This window comes from Strigops habroptila, chromosome 8, assembly GCF_004027225.2.
Source record: "Strigops habroptila isolate Jane chromosome 8, bStrHab1.2.pri, whole genome shotgun sequence".
NCBI classification, from domain to species: domain Eukaryota; kingdom Metazoa; phylum Chordata; class Aves; order Psittaciformes; family Psittacidae; genus Strigops; species Strigops habroptila.
This window is the reverse complement of record NC_044284.2, coordinates 5,082,004-5,101,755: the sequence shown is the minus strand read 5'-3', so window position 1 is coordinate 5,101,755 and position 19,752 is coordinate 5,082,004. Positions and strand designations below refer to the sequence as shown.

General features: G+C 49.4%; 1 protein-coding gene across 1 annotated transcript; it reads left to right on the top strand.

Moving 5' to 3' along the window:
- The first annotated feature begins 1,128 nt into the window (after positions 1–1,128).
- Positions 1,129–14,211, top strand: GFI1 (growth factor independent 1 transcriptional repressor). Its single transcript, XM_030495885.1, has 8 exons — positions 1,129–1,203; positions 1,311–1,520; positions 3,223–3,447; positions 3,688–3,894; positions 8,358–8,773; positions 8,863–9,000; positions 10,629–10,794; positions 12,849–14,211. The coding sequence occupies exons 3-8, from the start codon at positions 3,333–3,335 to the stop codon at positions 13,025–13,027; spliced, it is 1,221 nt and encodes a 406-aa protein (XP_030351745.1). The 5' UTR covers positions 1,129–1,203; positions 1,311–1,520; positions 3,223–3,332; the 3' UTR covers positions 13,028–14,211.
- The last annotated feature ends 5,541 nt before the right edge of the window (positions 14,212–19,752 follow it).

Below are 19,752 nucleotides of genomic sequence, written 5' to 3'. Positions count from 1 at the left end.
CATCACGCAGGTTGGACAGTTTTTCTCGCGGTGGTGTTTGCTTGCTTAGTTAGATTTTGGGAAGTCGGGTTAATGCAGTGTTCCACGCGGGCTCACAGGCACGAAGTGGCTGGTTTTTCTGTGAATGCTTCGGGGTGGTGGTGGAGAGCAGCACCTGCTCGCAAAGCCGGCACTCTCCTGGGCGTGAGGGAGGCTGGAGTTTGCTCCTGCCTTGTCCGACTTCAGTTCTTAGTCGTTTCCGAACGGGAAATGGTGTTAAACCTCGATTCGCTCGCTGCAGAGCCGTACCTCGGGCGGCCATACAGTCATCGAAACGAAGTTGCTGGTGGCCGAAGATGCCTGAGAACGAAGCCCAGGACCACCTCAGAAAGATATCGAAGATTCTGTGGGAGCCAGATTTCCTGGCTGCATCAGGAGTCCGAATCTAGACTTAGAAAACGCTGTTTCGGGGCCGGGCTCCGCAGAAGGGAGCAGGCTGCCGGGCCGGGGGTCCCCGCTGGTGCGGGCTGTCGGGGCGGTGCTTACCGCGGACCCCCGCGACCGTGCTCGCTGCCAGTGCCTGCCCCACGGAGCCTCCCCGAGTCAGCAGCCTGAGCACCGGCACGCAGGGGAGGAAGGCGAAAGGGAAGCTCCTCTTTCGCCTTCGTGTTTGAGCCGCTCTCAAGCTACAGTAGCCACCGTGCACCGGGGAGGGGGGGGTGTGGGGGATCTCGCCTACCCCTTCCATATTTAACCATTACCTAAATCCGAAGGGAAATGAGCAAACCTCTAGGTTTGGGTCTTAAGGTATTTTCAGCGCCGTTGGGCGTATTTATCCCGAAAGAGTTTTCCACAACAAGTTATTTCTAGTCTAGGGGATGTCTCCGTCTCCCAGGGCCCTGCCTTAGCCCCGATTCTAAATGCCACGCACGGCTCGATGGCGGTTAGACCCCGGCCCCGGCCCGGGGGCAGGGGTGCTGCCCGGAGCGGACTCGGCAGCGCGGGCGCCCGCTCCTCCGTCCCGTGCCCTCTGCCTCTGCCCGCCTTGAGTCAATCTGTGTTTTGAATCTGTGACTTGTTCTCGTTGCGGAAGTTGAAGGGGATCCAAGAATAGTTCAGATAGATGTGTGTAATTTCTAGAGCAGAACCCCGAGAGAAATGAAACGCCCCATTCCAGAATGACACTTTGATGTCACTTCAGCGAGCCCTGTGAGGTGGAATACGGTAAGACATTTTCATTTAAGGAAAAATGAGACAGAAAGAGGAGCGGGGATAGTGCTGATTTGTGAGGCTTCGGCTTTTTTTTTAAAGCCCCTTTTTTTTTCTTGCAGAAGCTCCTAACGCTCAGGAAGTGGAATTTGTGGTTTAAGGGGCCGAGCTCTGAAGGAGTTGAGAGGCACAGAAAAAAAGAAAACGAAAAAAAAAAAGCCAACTCAAGCACCATTGCTCCTTAAAGGGAGGCTAAATTTAAAGTCACCCAAACTAACAGCCTGCTGCGCAAACCCCGTCTGCAGCCCAGCTTCCTTCACCCCTCCACATGGGTAAGCGCTCTTGCTTTTCTCGCCTCGCGTAGGCAGCAGCCGGCCCGGGGTGGTACCGACCCGACCCTCTCCTCACCTCCCCTCCCCGCCGCCCCCCGCGCCGCTCCGGCCCTGCCTCCGCCGCGGCGGCTCGGGGAGGCTCCCCGCAGCCGTCAGGCCGCCGCGGGGAGCGGCGGGGAGCGGGGCAGGTGGGCTGCGGGACTCTGCTTCCCACGGCCCCGGTCCCAGCCTGGTCCGGCCTTGGGCGGCGCCGCGCCGGGACCAAAACACGCGGCGGCGGCGGCAGCGGCGTCCGCAGCCCCTCACAACGGCTGCGGATGCCGTTGCTGTCGGGGAGGGCGACGCGTTATCGGGCCGCTTTGATTTCTCGCCCCGCTCGCTGCCAGCTCCCGCTCAAGGATGAACCGGGGCGCAGGTGGGCCCGGACCGCAACGCTCCCACCCGCCCGCCCGGCGTTGGGCCCGGGGGCGGCGCCTCCCCTGCGGCGCGGAGGGAGCGGACGGGCCGATGCTTCGCGGCGCAGCCGGGGTCGCTTCCCGCGACAGACTGCGCTCCGGCTGGGGCCGCCGGGGCTGGGCCCTGCCCTCTTTTCCCCCTTCGGGGGGGTTGAAAGCCCGAACAACCCCCCGAAGTCCCCCAAAAGAACCAACCAAACACGGTTTGAACTCGCTTTTTGCAAAGTGTCAAGTGTAACGACAGAGGCGCTGGACGGCTTCCAGTGAGCCTCTCCTGCCTTCCCGCGAGGAGCAGGCTGGGGGCTGCTCTGGTTAACCCGATCCCTGTCCCCCTCGCACTCCCGCCGGCTCCCGCAGCCCCCCCGGGAGGTTTCCCACCTCGTCTCTCCCCGCCCAGGCTTTCGGTGTCTGCAGCTGCAAGGTGCCGCGGCACCAACATCTGCGGGCTGCAGGGAGAGATTCCGCTTTGTTCGTTTTCGCGTTATCGTGGTTCGCGCTGGATGGGTGAATCAGTCCCTCCGACAGCAACAGCCTCTCAGGCGCCAAATTTAGGCTGTCGGGCTTGTAACGGCTCCCCCGCCCGTCCCCGCAGCAGCCCTGCGCCGTCCAGCCCGTTCTGGGTGGCGGGGACTGACCAGCCGTTTTGGGGGTGCGTTTTGTTGGCGCCGTTTCTGCCGGGCTGCCGGCGCGGATGCAAACACAGAGAGAGAGAGACTGGGGTGCACATGACCGGCCCCCACAAGCTCCCCAGCCTTCGCTCGCCCCACGAACGTTGCCCGGTCGCTGCTGTGGCCTGTTCCCAAACCTGAAGGCACTGACGAGAGGGGAAAAATGAACCCCAAACACATCCCCCCCCCACGCCACTGAAGTCCCCCAAAAGAACCAACGAAACGCGGTTTAAACTCGCTTTTTGCAAAGTGTCAAGTGTAACGACAGAGGCGGCCCGGCGACAGACAGGTTCCAATGAACCTCTCTCGCCTTGCCCCGAGGAACAGGCTCATCCGACAAACGGTGCCCGGCGGCTGCTGTGGCCTGTTCCCTGCGATCGGCCGCCCGAGCGTGGCCGGGGCGGCCCCGGGGACACCGGGGAAGGGGGTGTGTGTGTTAGCGTTGGCTCAGTAGCTGCGCTTCGGGAAGGGGGGGGCGAGGCGAACGGGGCCGGGGCCACCTGTCGCGCCGCCCCCGGCGAGCGGCCCCTCCCGGCCGGCGCCCCCGGCCCTCACCGGCGGCTCGGTGCCTCCCCGCAGGTCGTCTCCCCGCCGCCGCCCCGCGGGAGACTCGGGGGTGACGCTCGCCGCCGCCGTGCCCGGCGCTTGGAGAGGGAGTGCGGCCGTGCCGGCCGCAGCAGCACCCCACCATGCCGAGGTCCTTCCTAGTGAAGAGCAAGAAAGCGCACAGCTACCACCAGCCCCGCTCCGCCGACGAGGACTACAGCCTGCGGCTGGAGACGGTGCTAGCCCAGATCTGTGCAGGTAGGAGTCCCTCGGTCGGAGCCTCAGCCCCCCCGCACCGCATCACCCCGCTGCCAGTGGCACAGGCTGGTGGCCGTGCCGTCCCGCGGCAATGTGGACCCCGCGGGACGTCGGAGGGGTTGATGCGGGTTGGAGAGAGTCTGGCAGTAAACCTCGGTGGGAGCGGGGCCGCCGCAGGAGGTGGCTGTCAGCCCCCGTGGACCCGCACTGAGGAGCCCTCTCGCCTCTTTTGCCCTGCAGACAGCAAGATCCCCGAGGACGCGGGGCTGTGCCGCACCGTCCTGCCCGACCCGGAGCCTTCCCAGGGGCGCTTCTCCCCGGAATCCCACCTTACCGAGGCTGCCGATGGCACCTCCGAGTCAGCGCCCAGCTGTGAGGGCAGCGTCTGTGACAGGGTGTCCGAGTTTGAGGATTTCTGGAGACCTCCCTCGCCCTCCGTCTCGCCAGGTAGGACCGGGGCGAGCAGCGCTCGGCGAGGGTCCGGCTGCGTGTCTGTGTCGGTGCTGTGGAGCAGTGTCTCATGGCTGGGGCCCGCCGTCGAAAACAAGTGGAATGGACAGATTTGTCTTTTCACACGCGGTGGGAAAAAGCAAATCTGTCCCTTCCATTCGTTTTCGGGTTAGCTCTTTCGGGTTGCTTTTCCAGCCCATCTCCCACTACTGAGGAAGCAGCGAGACACAGGCTGTAGGAAAGTTGTGTTGCCATTAGGCGTTGATTTTTTGGTTTCTAATTAATTGCTAGGGGCAAGCCGCTTATGTTTTCGAGGCATTTTCCTATAGGGTCCTTATACCCGGAGTTTAGATGTTTTTTAAGACAGGAAAAAATCGTCCCAGGCTATCTGTATACATGCATAAGCAATGTTGACTTTGTGTTTTGTACTACCTGCTAGACGTTTTTCCTAACTCCCTTTCAGGTTATTTCTTGCCTCTTGCCTATAAAAAGGATACTCCTTCTCCTTCCCTCCTCCCCTTTCTCTCTTTTTTTTTAATTTATTTTTTTCCCCCCTTTCTTTTTCTTTTCTAAAAACGCATTGGTAAATACCAGAGGAAAATAATGACGGTCAGATTTAAACATCCCAAATCCAGGAAACTCACACTTATGGCTGCAGCGCCTGTCTCTGGCTCCCTCGTCCTGCCTTTGATGTGGTTGGAGCAGTGGGAGATGCTGTCCCCAGCCTGGCGCAAATACTTATCTCGTTTAAAAATACAATGGCGTTATTTTATAACAAAAATATGTATATATATATAAAAACCACCTTTTATTGCCTCGGTTAAAAAGTGACAACTGGAAAAAAAGAATAATTTCTGTCTTAGCAAAGGAAAAATTGTCTCAGCTTTACCGACAGCAGACACCAGCAAACAAATACTTAGTCCTGTTTAGTCCTGTTTCCCTACTGATTTTCCCACTTAGTCTTTATAGTGTTCTTGCATATCAACGGCTGATTGTAATGATGTGGGTTTGCATTTTTAAAGCCTCCCCCTCTTCTAAGAGTCCTAAAACCTTTCGAGGGAACCTTCAAAACGCTGCCCAGTATCATCACAGCCAGCCACAGGACAGTTCCAGTCCTGTGGCACACTGGACCAAATCCAGCAGACTCTCTTTTGTTAATATTTCTCCACAAAGCGTAGCAATGTGTGTAATTTTTGTTCAAACGCATTTTTCCTTCTCCTCTTTCCCCAAGTAATTCCAACCTCTACAGGGGAAACACACTGTTTTCACAAGGTCTCTAAAGGACATATGTAAAACGGAGCAGGTATTTTCCAGGGCTGCTCTGCCTTTTCCTCCTTCCCACTCATTTCTTCCCCAGCGGTGGGATTCATCAGCTTCCAGCCAACCACCCAGCTACCCAGGGAAGGTATCTTTGCAAAATGAGGGTGACATCCCCAGATCAAGATTTTTCAGAGGTGTTGGGGACTCTGGGACTGCCTGATCCCATTCACAGGAGGAACAGGAGAGTAAGGGACTCCAGGTGCTGTAAAGAAAGAGCTCTATTAAATTAACCTCTATTAAATTAATAAAGTTTCTGTGCTTTGACAGGCAGGGCAGATGAGAAATGATGGTTCTTTGTCATGCTCAGGGCAGGTGCAGTGAGTAGTACTATCACCCTGTATCCTTAGAATGAACATAGGTGCAGGTTGCACTTCAGTACACAGTGAAAGCCAGATTTCAGCTTTGTCTTTGGGTGCTGTGCTGCCTATCCAAACGAACATGCACAGACATAATACCTGTTAACACTCTTAATATGTTGTTGGCTCCATCAGTGCAAATCACTTCATTATTTAACCTCTCTTTCTATGTGTGTCTGTAATGACGAGTTTGCTTGTTTTTGAAGGTTCCTGACAGCTCAATGCACCAGTATATTAGTATCTCCTTATGAGCCTGTTGATGCTGCAGCCTTGGAGGGAGACTTTGACAGGGTATAGTGGAGAGAGTGAGTGTGCTATTTTGTAGTCTGTGGAGGACACTCTGATCTTTCTTCGCTGTTTTTATCAATCTGTTCCCAACCATTTCAGGTTGAGTTTGCCTTGCCTTCAAAAAAGAGCATTGATATTTTTTTCTCCCAGAAGTGGTCTATATAAAGGCTGCACAGAATTGCTAGGAAGAAGAGGAACAATCTATCTCTGCCTCCTGCTCACCCCTTGGAAGCTTAGATGCTGTGGATCGGAGGAGAGGCAGACACAGAAGTGCCCTGCAGTGTGGCAGAGCAGGATTTGCAGGTCACCTTCACCCTGGGTACAGAGCTTGGATGGCTTGAGCTTGCCCCTGAGAAGTGTAGTGTGCACTTGTGCTTGAGATGTCTCCAAAGCATGTGAGGTGACAGAAGGAACATTGCACGCAAACTGATCTGTGGTGCAGTGTTTACTGTGTCCTGGGTTGCCAATTCCAAGGGCTCAAAAATCAGGTCAGCCTTCCCTCTCCTCTCACTCAATGGAACAGCTTAGAAATCAAGATTGTAAGTAATACCTTATGGATATTCAGTTCTAGTGTTGAAACATTGAGGGTTTATGTTTGCATGCTTTTCTTTACAGTCTGGGCTAGAAACTTACTTTAAAAGGAGAAAAAAGTTAAGAACAAGCAAACAAAAGGAAAGCTGAGGGCCTGATGAAATCATGCAGTTTTAAGAACTGGGGCTTTAAGATAATTTAGAATCTTGTGATAAAATCGTGAGAGATGGCACCACTGAAACTGGTTGCAAAGACACAAGATAGATGATGTGATGCTGACCACAACTTTGCAGTCAGTGCAGAACAGGAAAAATCATGCTCAGCACCATGTCAGCTAATTTGATTTCATCGCTCTGTTCCGATGTTCCAGTTGGTACGTGCGCATATATTTTCAACAAAAAGGCTGCTAATTTCAGTGGAAGAATTTGAGACTGTTGACGTCTGAAATTAAGTAAAAGATAGGAAACAATGAAGTTACTCACAGCTCCATTTACATCTCATTTCCCACTCCCTTCTGTAACCCCCAGTAACCACCTGCCTACCCAAATGGATAGCCTAACACATCATGCCTTCCTTCCCTAGCCCACCTCTGGTTATCTTGGCTTGCTGAAGGCTGAGAAAGTCATGGGAACTGTAAAGCTGGCAGGAATGATAAAAAGCAAGAGAGGAATTGTGGGTGGACAAGTTTTTGGGTAAAGAAGGTTATGCTGGAAGCCCAAGTTGTAAGGGATTCATTCATCTCTGCGAAGACATTAGCACTTCAGCAGTTACTGGATTCATCTTTTCCTTGGTTCACTAAAACTTTTGCCCAATGGAGACATTTGACTCTCCCAGTGCTGCTGCCTGTTGTGATGATGAGTGAATGAAGAGCACCTCGGGCATTAACCAGCATATCTGGAAGACACAGTACCTCATGTTCCTTGCCCAACTGCGCTTTCCTCTGTGCAAGGCTCCCTGAGCATTTGTGCCTTTAGCCACTGATCTCAAAGGCTGTGTTCCTGCCATTGCATCAGACTCCACTATGGTCTCCCATGTGTGACTCCTCTTGTGGTGTCCACTGCCTTGGTCAGATGCTGTTGCCAAAGGTGAGCCTGTTAGAGCCAACTGAAGCCATCTGAGCTTGTCCTGGTGGAAGATTGCTTTGATTATGACTGCTAGGAAAATCTTTCTGTGTCTTCAATTTTTAATGCAGCCTATGCCAATGATTTTCCGAAGGTCTATGTTTTCTGCAGACTCAATTTCTTTACTTGAAGAAACACAGATCAATCTGAAACAACCATGATTTTGGTTCAGATGAGGACTGATTTTACATTTTCTGAAAAAATGAGACATGACATTCAAGCACCTCAGAAGCAGTTCTTTATTTTAATTATGCTGTAGTATAGTTACAGACAGTTGTGACGTGAAGTTGAGAGACTAAATTTTGGCATTAAATTGTGCAACAAGCAGGTTTTAGTTTTGTTGAACAGGTAAATCTCAGCATGCTTGCTCCTTTGGGCACCTCCATAATGTCATATTTGCTATATAGGTGTGTGGTATCAGAGCTTTAATATGTGGCCTGTCAGCTTTGATGCCCATCTTGGGACAAAGTAGATACACTTTTTTGAGAGGCTGCAGATCAAACCAAAGGAAGTTGCAGATTGAGTTGCTTCGTGTCTCAACAGTCAGATCAGTGTATACATACAGTGTATACATACAGTGTATACACACCCAGAGATGGAGGAAGGCAAAACTGGTGGCTGCTTTAAATAATTCGTCTGGGACAGCAGGTGAATAGGTAGCACTGAATGCACAGACCCTGCTGTGCAATATAGAATGTCCTCCCATTAGAGATGAAAGGGCAGCCTCAACGTGCAGTACAGGGGTCTGACTCTGGGCACAAGTCTGAGTGCTGGGATGATTCTGCCCCGTGATAGTTGCTGGATTGTGAAGCGCACTAATTCCCATGCCCTTGTGTTTCCACAGCCTCTGAGCGATCCGTGTGTCCATCCCTAGATGAAGCACCCCCCTTCTCGGTGCCCTTCAAGCCGTACATGTGGAACAGCCTGGGTGGCTCTGAACTGAGGCATCTTGTGCAAAGCTACAGGCCCTGCCCGACACTGGAGCGAACCTCAGCTCTGGGGCTCTTCTGTGAGCGAGGCTCTGAGCCTGCCCTCTACAGTGCTGAGTGTAGCTCTTCTCTTGGACTTTATGGTGACTTTGGCTCTCCGGGCCCGGGCCTGTTTGAACGGCCGCCAGCAGCAGCACCTGGACTCTATGCTGAGACACAGCCTGGGCTGCAGCAAGAGAAGGGCCCAGGTGGCATCAAAGTGGAGTCGGACCTCTTGTGCCGCCCATTGCTCATCAGCACTGGCTCTTACAAGTGTGTCAAGTGCAGCAAGGTAGGGATCCCTTTCTTCCACTCTGATTATGACTCTTACCCAACCTCTTCTCCCTGGCAAGCCTGATCCTGTGTGCTCTCTCCCCTCAGGTCTTCTCCACACCACATGGCCTTGAAGTGCATGTGCGCCGCTCACACAGTGGCACAAGGCCCTTCGCCTGTGACATGTGTGGCAAGACCTTTGGCCATGCAGTCAGCCTTGAGCAGCACAAGGCCGTGCACTCACAGGTGAGAGTGGGGCAGACTGCCAGGATGAAGGTCCTAGGGCCAGGGCCAGCTGCTTGCTTTGACCGGCTTTAGGGAGGCCAGAAAAGCAATCATAGAATCGTAGAGTGGTTAGGGTTGGAAAGGGCCTTAGGATCATCAAAGAGCAGTAGGTGGGCATCTAAACTGAGGAGGGGAAGAGAACACGGTAGGGCTCCAGTAAGCAGTTGTGGGTGAAGAACATGTTGTTAGGCAGAGGAAAGGGTGGGCAGCCAGTGAGCAAAGGAGCATATCAACTAATTAAAGAACATAGGCTTTGTTTCCATTCCCCAGACCTTGCATGTGTCTATATTAAGCAGTGGGCACTTTTGGCACTTCGGAAGTAACAGATAATAAATAATGAATTTTCACTCTCTGAGCTGGAAATTGTAATGCAGATGTGGACTTTTTTTAACAGCAAAAGCAACTCACTGTGCTTTCTTTCAGCACATCTCATTCTTTCTCCTCCTCCCCACCCCCCAAAGAAGTGAGTCTTCCCTTGTTTGTAGTCATTGTGTCTGTGTAGGGAACATCTCAACGACCAGTCAGGTACAGAGCACAGACTTCATCCGTCTCGACACGCTCTGAGTCACACACCAAAAGAATATGGTAGTTAATTTTGGTAGGAGGACATGTAACATTTTCCACCTGCTGATATTGTGCCATATTTCCCCTTCCCCACCCACTTGACCTGGCAAATCTTCCTTCTTCAGATCAGCTTTTGGAGGATAGAGTTATAGCAGTGGTTTTTTGCTGGTTTATTTACACTTTCTAGAGTGTGCAACAGCAGAGTGCACAATAAGGGGAAACATCTCATCACCCATTAAAATAGTGGTGAAAAGAGCAGCACTGCATATTTTGTCCATGACGGGGACAACATTTCAGGGGGAGTGCATTAAAAGCCAAATAAACTAATATGATTGTATGAAAGCATAGCAGGAAGAGGCAGGTGTGATGGTAGTTAAGGGATGGAAAGAAGAGATGATTTATGGTGGAAGAAAGTGGTGGAGAGGAGTGTGTGAGGGAGGGGAGAGAGGCAGCAAAGTCTTAATGAATTTATTCTGATATGTTAAAGTAGCAAGCCAAAAAGCTGTTTTCCCTAGGTGCTCCTGGGAATGTTCACCATTTTAATGGAACTACAAATAAGTGGTTAGTTGTTACGCTGCCAGCAGAAGTCAGCCTGCCACAGAGGTTTCTCAGGAGAGCCAAGCAGACCTCAGCACCCACTGCCCTGTGTATAGTGGAGAGGTGGCCTCTGAACACTGCTGCAGCTGTTGGGCTTCCCAGTGGAGTGATCATGTCTTGGGCCCCTGTTGAAATGTGCAAGTGGACTTTGCCCAGTCGCTCGGGGCTGCTCCCAACATGGCCATTCCTGCCAGCAGGAAGAGCTGTTCAGTCAAATTTTTGTGAGGAGTGGTCCACAGCACTGGGAGAATGTGCATTATGTTTTTATCATGTGGTGCTGTCATGTTAGCATCTAGTTAGCATCAGCGTTAGCATCTCCGCAGGCCAGTCCAGTTCCCTGGAGAAGTGGAAGTGCTTGCTAAGGCAGAAGGGGCACTGATGTGTTGGTGTGATATAACGTGTGCGTGTTTGGGCTCTTCTCTCTACAGGAACGCAGCTTTGATTGTAAGATTTGTGGCAAGAGTTTTAAGAGATCTTCTACTCTGTCCACCCACCTGCTCATCCACTCGGACACCCGGCCCTACCCGTGCCAGTACTGTGGGAAGCGGTTCCACCAGAAATCTGATATGAAGAAACACACCTTCATTCACACAGGTCAGCCCTGCAGCTGCTGGTGTTCAGCCCCGACTGTGAGGGCAGGTCTCTCAAGAGGTCGCTCTGCAGCAGTCCATTCCTCCTCTATTGGGACAGTACCTGCACCTCCCCGTGCTTCTCAGTGCCCTGCTGCTGTTCTGAGCTCTACTCATGCAAAGGAGTGTGAATTGAATGAAAGTCAGCTGCAAAATAACCCAAATCCTCACAATCCAATCACTGTTCCCTTAATAGGACCCACCAATGTTTATTCAAAGGGCTTTTGTGTAAGATGATTTGTGGAGTATTATATTCATGTAGCCTTGATTTACAGCTGAGATCCCTGGAAAATGACAGGTGAATTTGATTGCAGCGTTTCTTTTTGCAGGATCTACCAGTTTACAATAGGAACAACAGGAGCCTCCTCCTCTAGATCAAACACTAAACTGGAGGGCCTAGGGTCCAACTCAGACTAAATATTTGTTCAGAGGTGTCTGCACTTCCACACGCTGCAGTTTTCTACAGAATGGAAGGAGAAGTGCAGAGTTCTCAAGTTTCACTGTTAGTAATAAACATGGAAACTAATAAAGTGCAGCTGAATCACCAAAGGAAATTGTTTTAAAAATATCGTTCAGTGAGAAGTCAAGTTTATCAGAAATCTTGAAAAGAAAATCTTGCCTTTCAGACCTGCATCACTCACTTAAAGTAGAGGGAAATGAATGATGGGTGAGATACAGAAGCAGTTGTAGACACAAAAAGAACAGCTGTATTGGCCGAACTCAAGGTTCAGATGGCCAAAATCCTGTTTCCTGTTAGTGACCTCTAGCAGATATCAAGGGTGAAGCCTAAACATGGCAAACATGTAGAAAGATGGTGCAACATTATATGTAGCACTGCTTGGTTGTTACTTTTCTAGATGACAAGCAGTGAACAATAAATGTTACTTATAAAGATTTTCTACCAGAAGTTTGCTGGACGAAAATGAACTATTTAGGAAGTAACACAAAAAGTTCCACAGTAACTTTTTCAAATGAGGCTTGATTAAGTAGAATTTCAGCCAAATTGTGATTCAGTCAAAACCATTATTTGGTTGTGAGATCAGAAATTGTGCCTGGACTTCTAAATTGCTAATACAAAACCACATCCTTAACTGAATCAGGGATCCCTTTCATATGCAGCATACATTTGTGCACTGAGCCTCCAGCACATTTTGTATTATTTTATGTTTCTAAGAATCTGATCTTCAAACATGCAAAGAGTTTGTTGTGCCAGCTGAAGTCAGTGGGCTGTGCAGGTGCAAAGCTGCTCTGAAAATCAGGCTTGGTTTTGTGGTTGGATTCCTTTTTATCCGTTATTTGATAATAAATACTATGAACATGCACTGAGATCCTGCTCCCACGGAGGCCAGTGGAGTTTTGTCACTTATCCCTCTGCAGGAAGATTTCAGGGCTGAATTTACCCCCTTTTATGTTATTTGCCTGCAGGAGAATTTCAGGGCTGGCTCGGGGTGACTGCTAGCACTTCAGTGTGGGGAACAAAGAGGAGAGCAGATCTCTGTATGAACCCTGCCCTTCAGGGTTCACTTAAGGGCGCTCAGACCTCCCTTAGGGACAGACCCCAGCTCACTGGGTTTGGCTTATCAACCTCCACCTGTCTATTCTACCTGCCACCATGCTGATGCTATAATAACTGATGTCAGTCTGAATGACCTGACTCTTTCCAGGAGTTCCTCATGTTTCTAGGACACAAAGGCAGTTTAAATCACACAGAGCCCATGCAGCTGAATGCATTCACAAGTTATCGTATCCTGAGAGCACTCTGTGCTTCAGGCTGCTCCCAGAGCTGTATGATGGAGGTGCAGCCAAGTCCAGGCCTGCTCAGCTGCAGTGCAGGCTCAGGTAATGCTTTGGGGCTCCCAATTGCGTATTATTTATTAGGATGACTTCCTCAGTAATCACACAGGAGTCCCTTTGATTAGCTCTAAGGTCCAGTGTGCATTTCCTGTTTGCTCTGGTCCTGTGTAAGCAACAAGTTGCCTCTTTAACACCCTTTCTCTCTCCCTTGCCTTCTGCTTGTAGGCGAGAAGCCTCACAAGTGCCAGGTGTGTGGGAAAGCCTTTAGTCAGAGCTCCAACCTCATCACCCACAGTCGGAAGCACACAGGCTTCAAGCCCTTCGGCTGTGATCTGTGTGGCAAAGGCTTCCAACGAAAGGTGGATTTACGGAGACACCGGGAGACGCAGCACGGCCTGAAATGAGTCCCAGCTGCAACATGGAAAGCACCTACAACACTATGAGAACAGATTCCCTTGGCTTCCCCAATGGACCCAAGCCTTGTCCTAAGCATAGAGCCTGGTATTACGTTTCTGACCAGGAGCTCAGAGGGGAAAGAAGAGGACAGAGCCGTGCATTGACAGCTCAACCTGAATGACTATGAAAGCAGAAATTAAAAGGCTGGAGTTTCGTTTTTTTCTCTTCCCCTCTCTGTTTCTGAAATAACACTGGAAAATAAGCCTTTTAGAAGCCTGATACTCCAAAGATGGATAAGCTACCAAATATCTGTAAGCTGGAAAATATTTCTCCCATGGCCGAGGTGAATCCATTGAAGTTCAGTAGCTTGAATCACCTTACAGGGAAACACGGGTATAACTGTTTACACAGTAATGACAGAGAGCCTTCTGCAGTGGTGTAGGGAGCACTTGCTTTGGCTGAGTTTCAATGGCTTCACTCTTGGTTTCCTGTCAGGAAAATCTGGAGGATCAGGACTGAACTGTGCAGCTTGACATCTTGCTGTTTTTTAAGCAAAGACACCAGCCTGGATCTGATCCTGCTCTCACTTGTTCTGGTGCAAACCAGGAGCTGCATTAACCGTTACAGCGAGGCCCTTTTTGTCCTCTCAGAGCTATCTCTGTCTCTGCAAGGCCTGGGTGTGTACATGTGTGTTTGAGGCATAGGGGATACTTCTTGCTACATCCTCTGGGGAGAAGGAAACTTGTGAAAGACAATTGGAAAAGCCAAAGCACAGAGTTATGCCTTATAACTAGAAACCCACTCAACAAGTGATCCTGATTGAGGAGGGCAGGAGCACTGGAGAGGCACAGACTTTCTGTCCAGAACCATTACTGGCCTCCACACTCTGGGCTTGTTCTAATAACTGGGAAATAGCTACTCAGTAGCATCATTTGTATATTTGGTTTTGTTTTTTATTTTTTAAAGGGAAACTCGGTTGAGGTGGGCAGGAATCGTTATAAAAGTGTAATTGACTGAATTTGCCTTAAATGACCCTGCATGTACCTCAGTTAAAAAAAGAGAAAAGCTGTTTTTACTTTGTTGACAGGTTTGTAAATGTCCTTATTTAGATTTTGTGGAGTGTCTTATGTTTATTGGTACATATTTATTGGAACAATGTTTTAAGTTAATAAAGTATTGAGGATGGTCTGGAGTGATTTTCATTTGATACGTTAACTTCAGCACGTTTGTGAATGTCAGCCATTACAACGATACTCCACAGTGATGGTCGGGGATACAGCATTCCAGGAGAGAATGCAGGCACAGCAGAATATGCACAAGGGCTCTGGTGATTAAAGAACACCGCTGCCATGTGTATTTGTCCAACTCCCCCTGATTTCAGCTAAACACAGTTCTGAAGACTGGGGTATGCTATGCTTAGGACTATCACCACAGAAAGGTTTGGAGGGGAAACAGCAGTTTTAAATGTCTGCTTTGCAAATGCAAACTGCCAGAAGTCCCTGCTTAGCGCAGGAGGAACTTGAATGTCCTCTCGCAAGATTAAATGTCTGCGCCCGGGAGCTTGCAGGGACACCTGAGCAGCAGGTGTGCCATTAAGCCTGTTCAGGGACTTAAGCCTGTTGGGACTCACAGAATTGCCTTTTTCCTGCCTGCCTTGTCAGCAGGGCTTGCTCCACCTGGCAGTTGCAGCCCATACAAAAGAAAAGCAGAAGGATGATAGAGGGGTCCCTTGTCCTTTTCCCAGCAGAGCACAGCATGGCAGCGTGGGCTTTTACATGTGCACAAAGCCTTGTGTGCCCACACGGATATATACTCTTTGTTTCCAGCTTTGTGTGTTTATTCTGGATAAATACAACAAGCGGAGGCCCCCTCTGTGCTCATCCCTCAGCCCACCCGAGGGCCATGGCACTCCATTTGCCACAGCACTGCCTAGCGCCCTCCATGCTCTGCTTTCTGCCACCTCAGAGCTTCAGCCATAGTCCCTTCCCCACAGAGCTGCCCTTGCAGGCTGTAGCTGAGGTGTATCTCCCCCGGGCTAACCCAGCATGTGCTGCTGAGGCAACTCTTCCACACAATGGCTGCCCTCAGAGACAGGGCTTTTATTAAGCAGAAACGTGGCACAGAGTCACAGCTGGCAGGGTGAGAGGCTGCTGCAGAGCACCACTGGAGGTGCCAGGTGCCACGTTAGGCCCGTTATGCTGGGTTATTTAATGCAGAAGAGCAGTGGATATGGCTAATTGGTAATGGGGAAGGCCTGGTGATGGCCTTAGCCCTGCCCACACCAATGGAGGCTCCAAGCAGCAGCAGCACAGCAGGAGGCACAGGTAGGCCTGGGGCTGACCCTGGGACAATGTTTGATATTCATCGTATTGGGAAGCTGTCGTTGTCAATGGAGTGAGTGCTGGGGGGGTGCTGGGTGTGAGGTGGCTGGGGTGCAGCAGCCTCTGCCCTCAGGAGAGCCTTTTCCTGTCAGACATGGCCTCCTCCTGGCCCACAGACCCCATGGTGGGCTCAGTGACTGGCATTTACCTTTAAAACTACAAGAGCAATGGGTGCCTGACCCCAGAGTGTCTAATGTTCAAACAGGACAACTGGAGTTGGGGTTGGGCAGCTGGAGGAGGCAGCTAATGGCAGGGCAGGAGGGCTCCAATGCAGCCTCTGTGGTAAGACAGCTCTTCAAGGGAAAGAACTCAGCAGGTATTTTATTGATTTAAGGGTGTCTTCCCCTGGACTGTCTTGCAGTTACTGGTGTACCTCGGGGTGTTGGTGGTGAGGGTTGTTCAGGCCCAAACCTCTTTAAAATGGCTGTGTATGGCTGTATGGTAGGACATTCCCGCCTCACCAGCCCCACTCGCATCCAGTGCCAGCTCAGCTGCTGATATGGGTGAAATGTGGTTACCTCTGGGGAAAAAGTCTTGGCTTTAAGGTAGGGGATTTGAAATGAAGAGGAGGAAAAGAAGATCTATCTGGGGAGAATCAGAACAGGCTACTGAGAGGCTGTGGTGCAAGTCTGAAGATTGGAAATATCTCAGTGTTATTACTGCATGCCATTAAAAATGCATTATGCATATTACATGACTCATTATTCATGAAGCAGGTTCCATACCTTTTGTCTGCCAGAGTAACAGTAGAAAGGGTAAGGAGAGATGCTGGAGCACACCTTTGTTTCTTTCTGTAAATTTTTAATGACACCTCTAGCTAACCAGTTGGTGAAGCTCAGTTCCTGCATAAAAGTGGAAAGGCAGAGCTATCCGCAGGACGACTAAGCCTTTCAGAAGCTAATTTGAGCTTGTGTTCATCCACACCAACGATGATTAAATTACCTATCAAGTGTGCAGAGCTATCAGGATTCAGGGCATTGAAAAACAAGGTGAATTTATCTGATTGATTTAAAAGACATTGGCGGAACAAGTGGGTTATAAAAAGTCTGTTCCTTATAGAAGTAATTTCTCCTGTAAGCTAACAAACTTGTTACTTTGCCTCCAAAAAGTTGTTTTCCCTGACCAGAAAGCAAATTCATTAGTTGGAATCAAAATGCTTTATCCAAATCAGTTAGGAGGCTGAATTAATTCATGAGGCAGAAACAAAGCAACTTATTAGGTTCCATCCTTATGCCAAGCAGAGATATTTAACATTAAAATATGCAAACATCATCTGTGCTTTCTGTACAGTCAGTTTCCAAAAGCTGATAGTAACACTCAGATTGGATATTGCAACAGGAGGGAGAGAGCAGCTCCTCTGGGTCTTGCTCCTTCCTCAAGCAAAACTTTTGTTGCAGTTGGTGGGGGGAATGGAGGAAGAGGTTTCTAGAATAAGCCCTGGGTGAAAGATTGCGAGACTCGTGCAACTGCACTTGCAAGCTGTTGACAAAGGAGTGCTTCCCCAGTCTCTGCATTTCCCTTCCCTTTCCTGAAAACCCAAACAGGTCAGTTGTGTCAAATTCATCTCCAGGATAACCCCAGCTCACATCAGGAATGGATTTTGCCTTTATTTATGGTTTGGGTCTTACTCTAAACTTAATAGTGAAACATGGTTCAGCATATAGCCCTTTGAGGGAATTCTGATTTAGAAAAGCACTGAAATATGCATGAAAGTCAATGAAGTGCTTCTCTAGCAGGGACCTTATGAGATGCCTGTTCAGAGTTAAAGTTCCAGAGATTTTCCCTGCTGGGACCTAGACCTCACTCCATTGCCAAGCCACATCCTGTGTGTCTGTTTTTACCTGCAGAGGAGGTGGCTTCTGAGAATGCCAAGGGTAACTTTTGGTTTTGTCCAATTGTCAATAGCACAGTGGTAGATTCCAGTATTTTTTCCTCTGAGTAATAAAACAGCCTAACTAGATTTAAGGCATGTAAATGTCTGTAATGCATTATAAGGCATGTAAAGTGATGGAACCAGATTTGAAAAGATATTTTTCATCTAAAGCTGCAGACACATCTGAATACTCATTGGCCAAGGGTATCTAGTTGTGTTTGTGACTTCCCTACTGGGGAAGAAAAAACCCCAACACGTGAGTCTCAGAATTTCCTGAGTTTTTATCACACCAGTTTACAATATACACAACATATGGACTATATGAGGGAGCACATAAATCTGGAAGAAAATCTTTCATACATTATAAAAACACTGGCCACACCTTGTTAGAATAATGCTGCCTTACAGATTAACCTGGAGCATGTGATAAATCTTTCAAATAAGATGGAAGCAAACCAATTCTGTGTGCTTCTTCCAACATGCTGCTTCTCATCTAGTTTTTTTGGTTTTGTTTAATAGAGATGACATGACATAAGAATACTGAATAAGACAAACCTAGAAAGAAAATAAAATGACAGCTAATGAAGTTATTTCCAGCTAATTATTAACTTTCTGATGTGTGTGATCTCCCAGATCTGGATATTTCTGTGTATGGGGCACATCCACGCTCAGCTTGCCCAGGTCCACCTTGCCAAGGCACTGGCAGTGCTTGCTGTAGCAATGCTGGGCTTCATTCAAGCAGCTCAGAAGGTACCTTGGCTGTTGGCTCCTTCTGCCAGCTCCCTCCTTGGTGTGCAGGGCAGGCACTGGTCAGCCAAGGGCACTGGTAGAAGTGCAGCACAGCATGCAGTTAAAATGGCCAATATATTACATTGATTTAGTTACTGTAATGTAGCCAGCTGGTGTTAAAAGGAAACAGTATGATACACTTTTTTTGTTTTACACTTTATTATAAATTTTTATTTTTTTCCTTCTATGAATAATACATTCCCAAAAGTCATGACTCAACAGTTGAGTTCAAAAAGGATAAAGAGGTTTGAGTGCAAGAGATGTGAAGCTGAACTCCCAGTGTTGAAAAGAGTACGCTCATCTGTCAAGAAAAGAGGCAAAATAGTTGTTTTCAGTGTTTTGCATAGGCAAGCTTAAGTGTTGGAGTGAAGAACCACAACAAATTAATTGTATTTCATTAAGTAATCAGCCAGAAGAGGTTAGATGTTTACTCAGTCTAAATTGCTTGCAGTGGCCACGTCTAGTGATTCATTTACCCTGATTTAAGCCAAGGGATTTTCTGTTATCTACTATCCTGCTAAATTCCCAATTCCACAAACTGTCAGCTCTGTCTCTACTGTTGCCTTTTGCCTCTCTGAAACACAGCAGCATGGGTAGGTGGGCAGGGGGTGAGACCAGCTCCCAAAAAGAGAACAGGTGAAAAATGGTCTTGATCTTCTTTATACAGCTTGTTGCAACTCTTCGAGCCACTGCAGGAGTGATGTTTGTGGCTGTAGACATCCCTTTTAGAGCAAACCTGGCAGTTGGGTAGCTTGGACCCGCTGGACCAGCATGTTCTTGCTTGCAATGAGTAATAGTGTGTGTGAGTCAGGGCACCAGTGCCTCAAGCTCTGAGGACAAAGAGATGGATCTTCCTGTGTGCTTGTGCTGGGCTTCATGTTGCAGGGGCCTGACTTTTGCTGAGCTCTGCTGCGTACTCTGCGTACCTGCTGTCAGTTGGTTTTGGAATTATTTGTGTTTTCAGTAGCTCAGCATTAATGGCAGTCAAGAAGAGCCTCCTTCCTGTGTGATATTTCCACCATGGCTGAGGCGTTTTGCTTGTGAGCTCTGCTGCTCTGGGAGCTGGGTAGCCTTGCTCTCTCCCTGCCTGCTTATCAAGCTGGGGCTGGCTCTGTCAGAGCTTGCTGCTGTTGTTTCCTACAAGGGTTTGGCAATCTCTGGACTGATTTCTGAGGCCAGTTGAGGTGGGGAGGCCGTTTGCCACCTCTCTCTTCATCCTGGGTGAGGGGGTCGATGTTCCAGTGAGTGCTTCCGTCCCGGTTTCCCCAGCCCAAGTTGCGTCACAGACCTTTACAGGGATGGAAAGGAGTGGTTGCATTTATGGGAGGAAAGGGTTTTATGCAAGTGGAGTAAGCTCTGTCCTATCTTCCCTACCCCTGAATTCTAAATACCTCGGTCTAAAACCTTCCACGTAGCACACAGTGGGACTCCAGCCAGATGTGGGGCTGTGGAGGAGCACGTGCCTGTGTAAGTGTGAAGTGCCTCAAATTGCTAGGCACCAAATAATTTCAGAGCGGGTGATGTTTGACTGTTACTTCTCTCTTTTGAGACTGCTGTGGTTTGGTTTTAACTGTGGCTCTTTACGCTTGCCACTTGGATGTCTGTTTTGTTCTTCTGCATGTTTGGTTGCTGAAATCTCATGTTTGAGCAATTTTGTCTGTGGGCCTCCGCATGATGGAGGCTGCTGCAG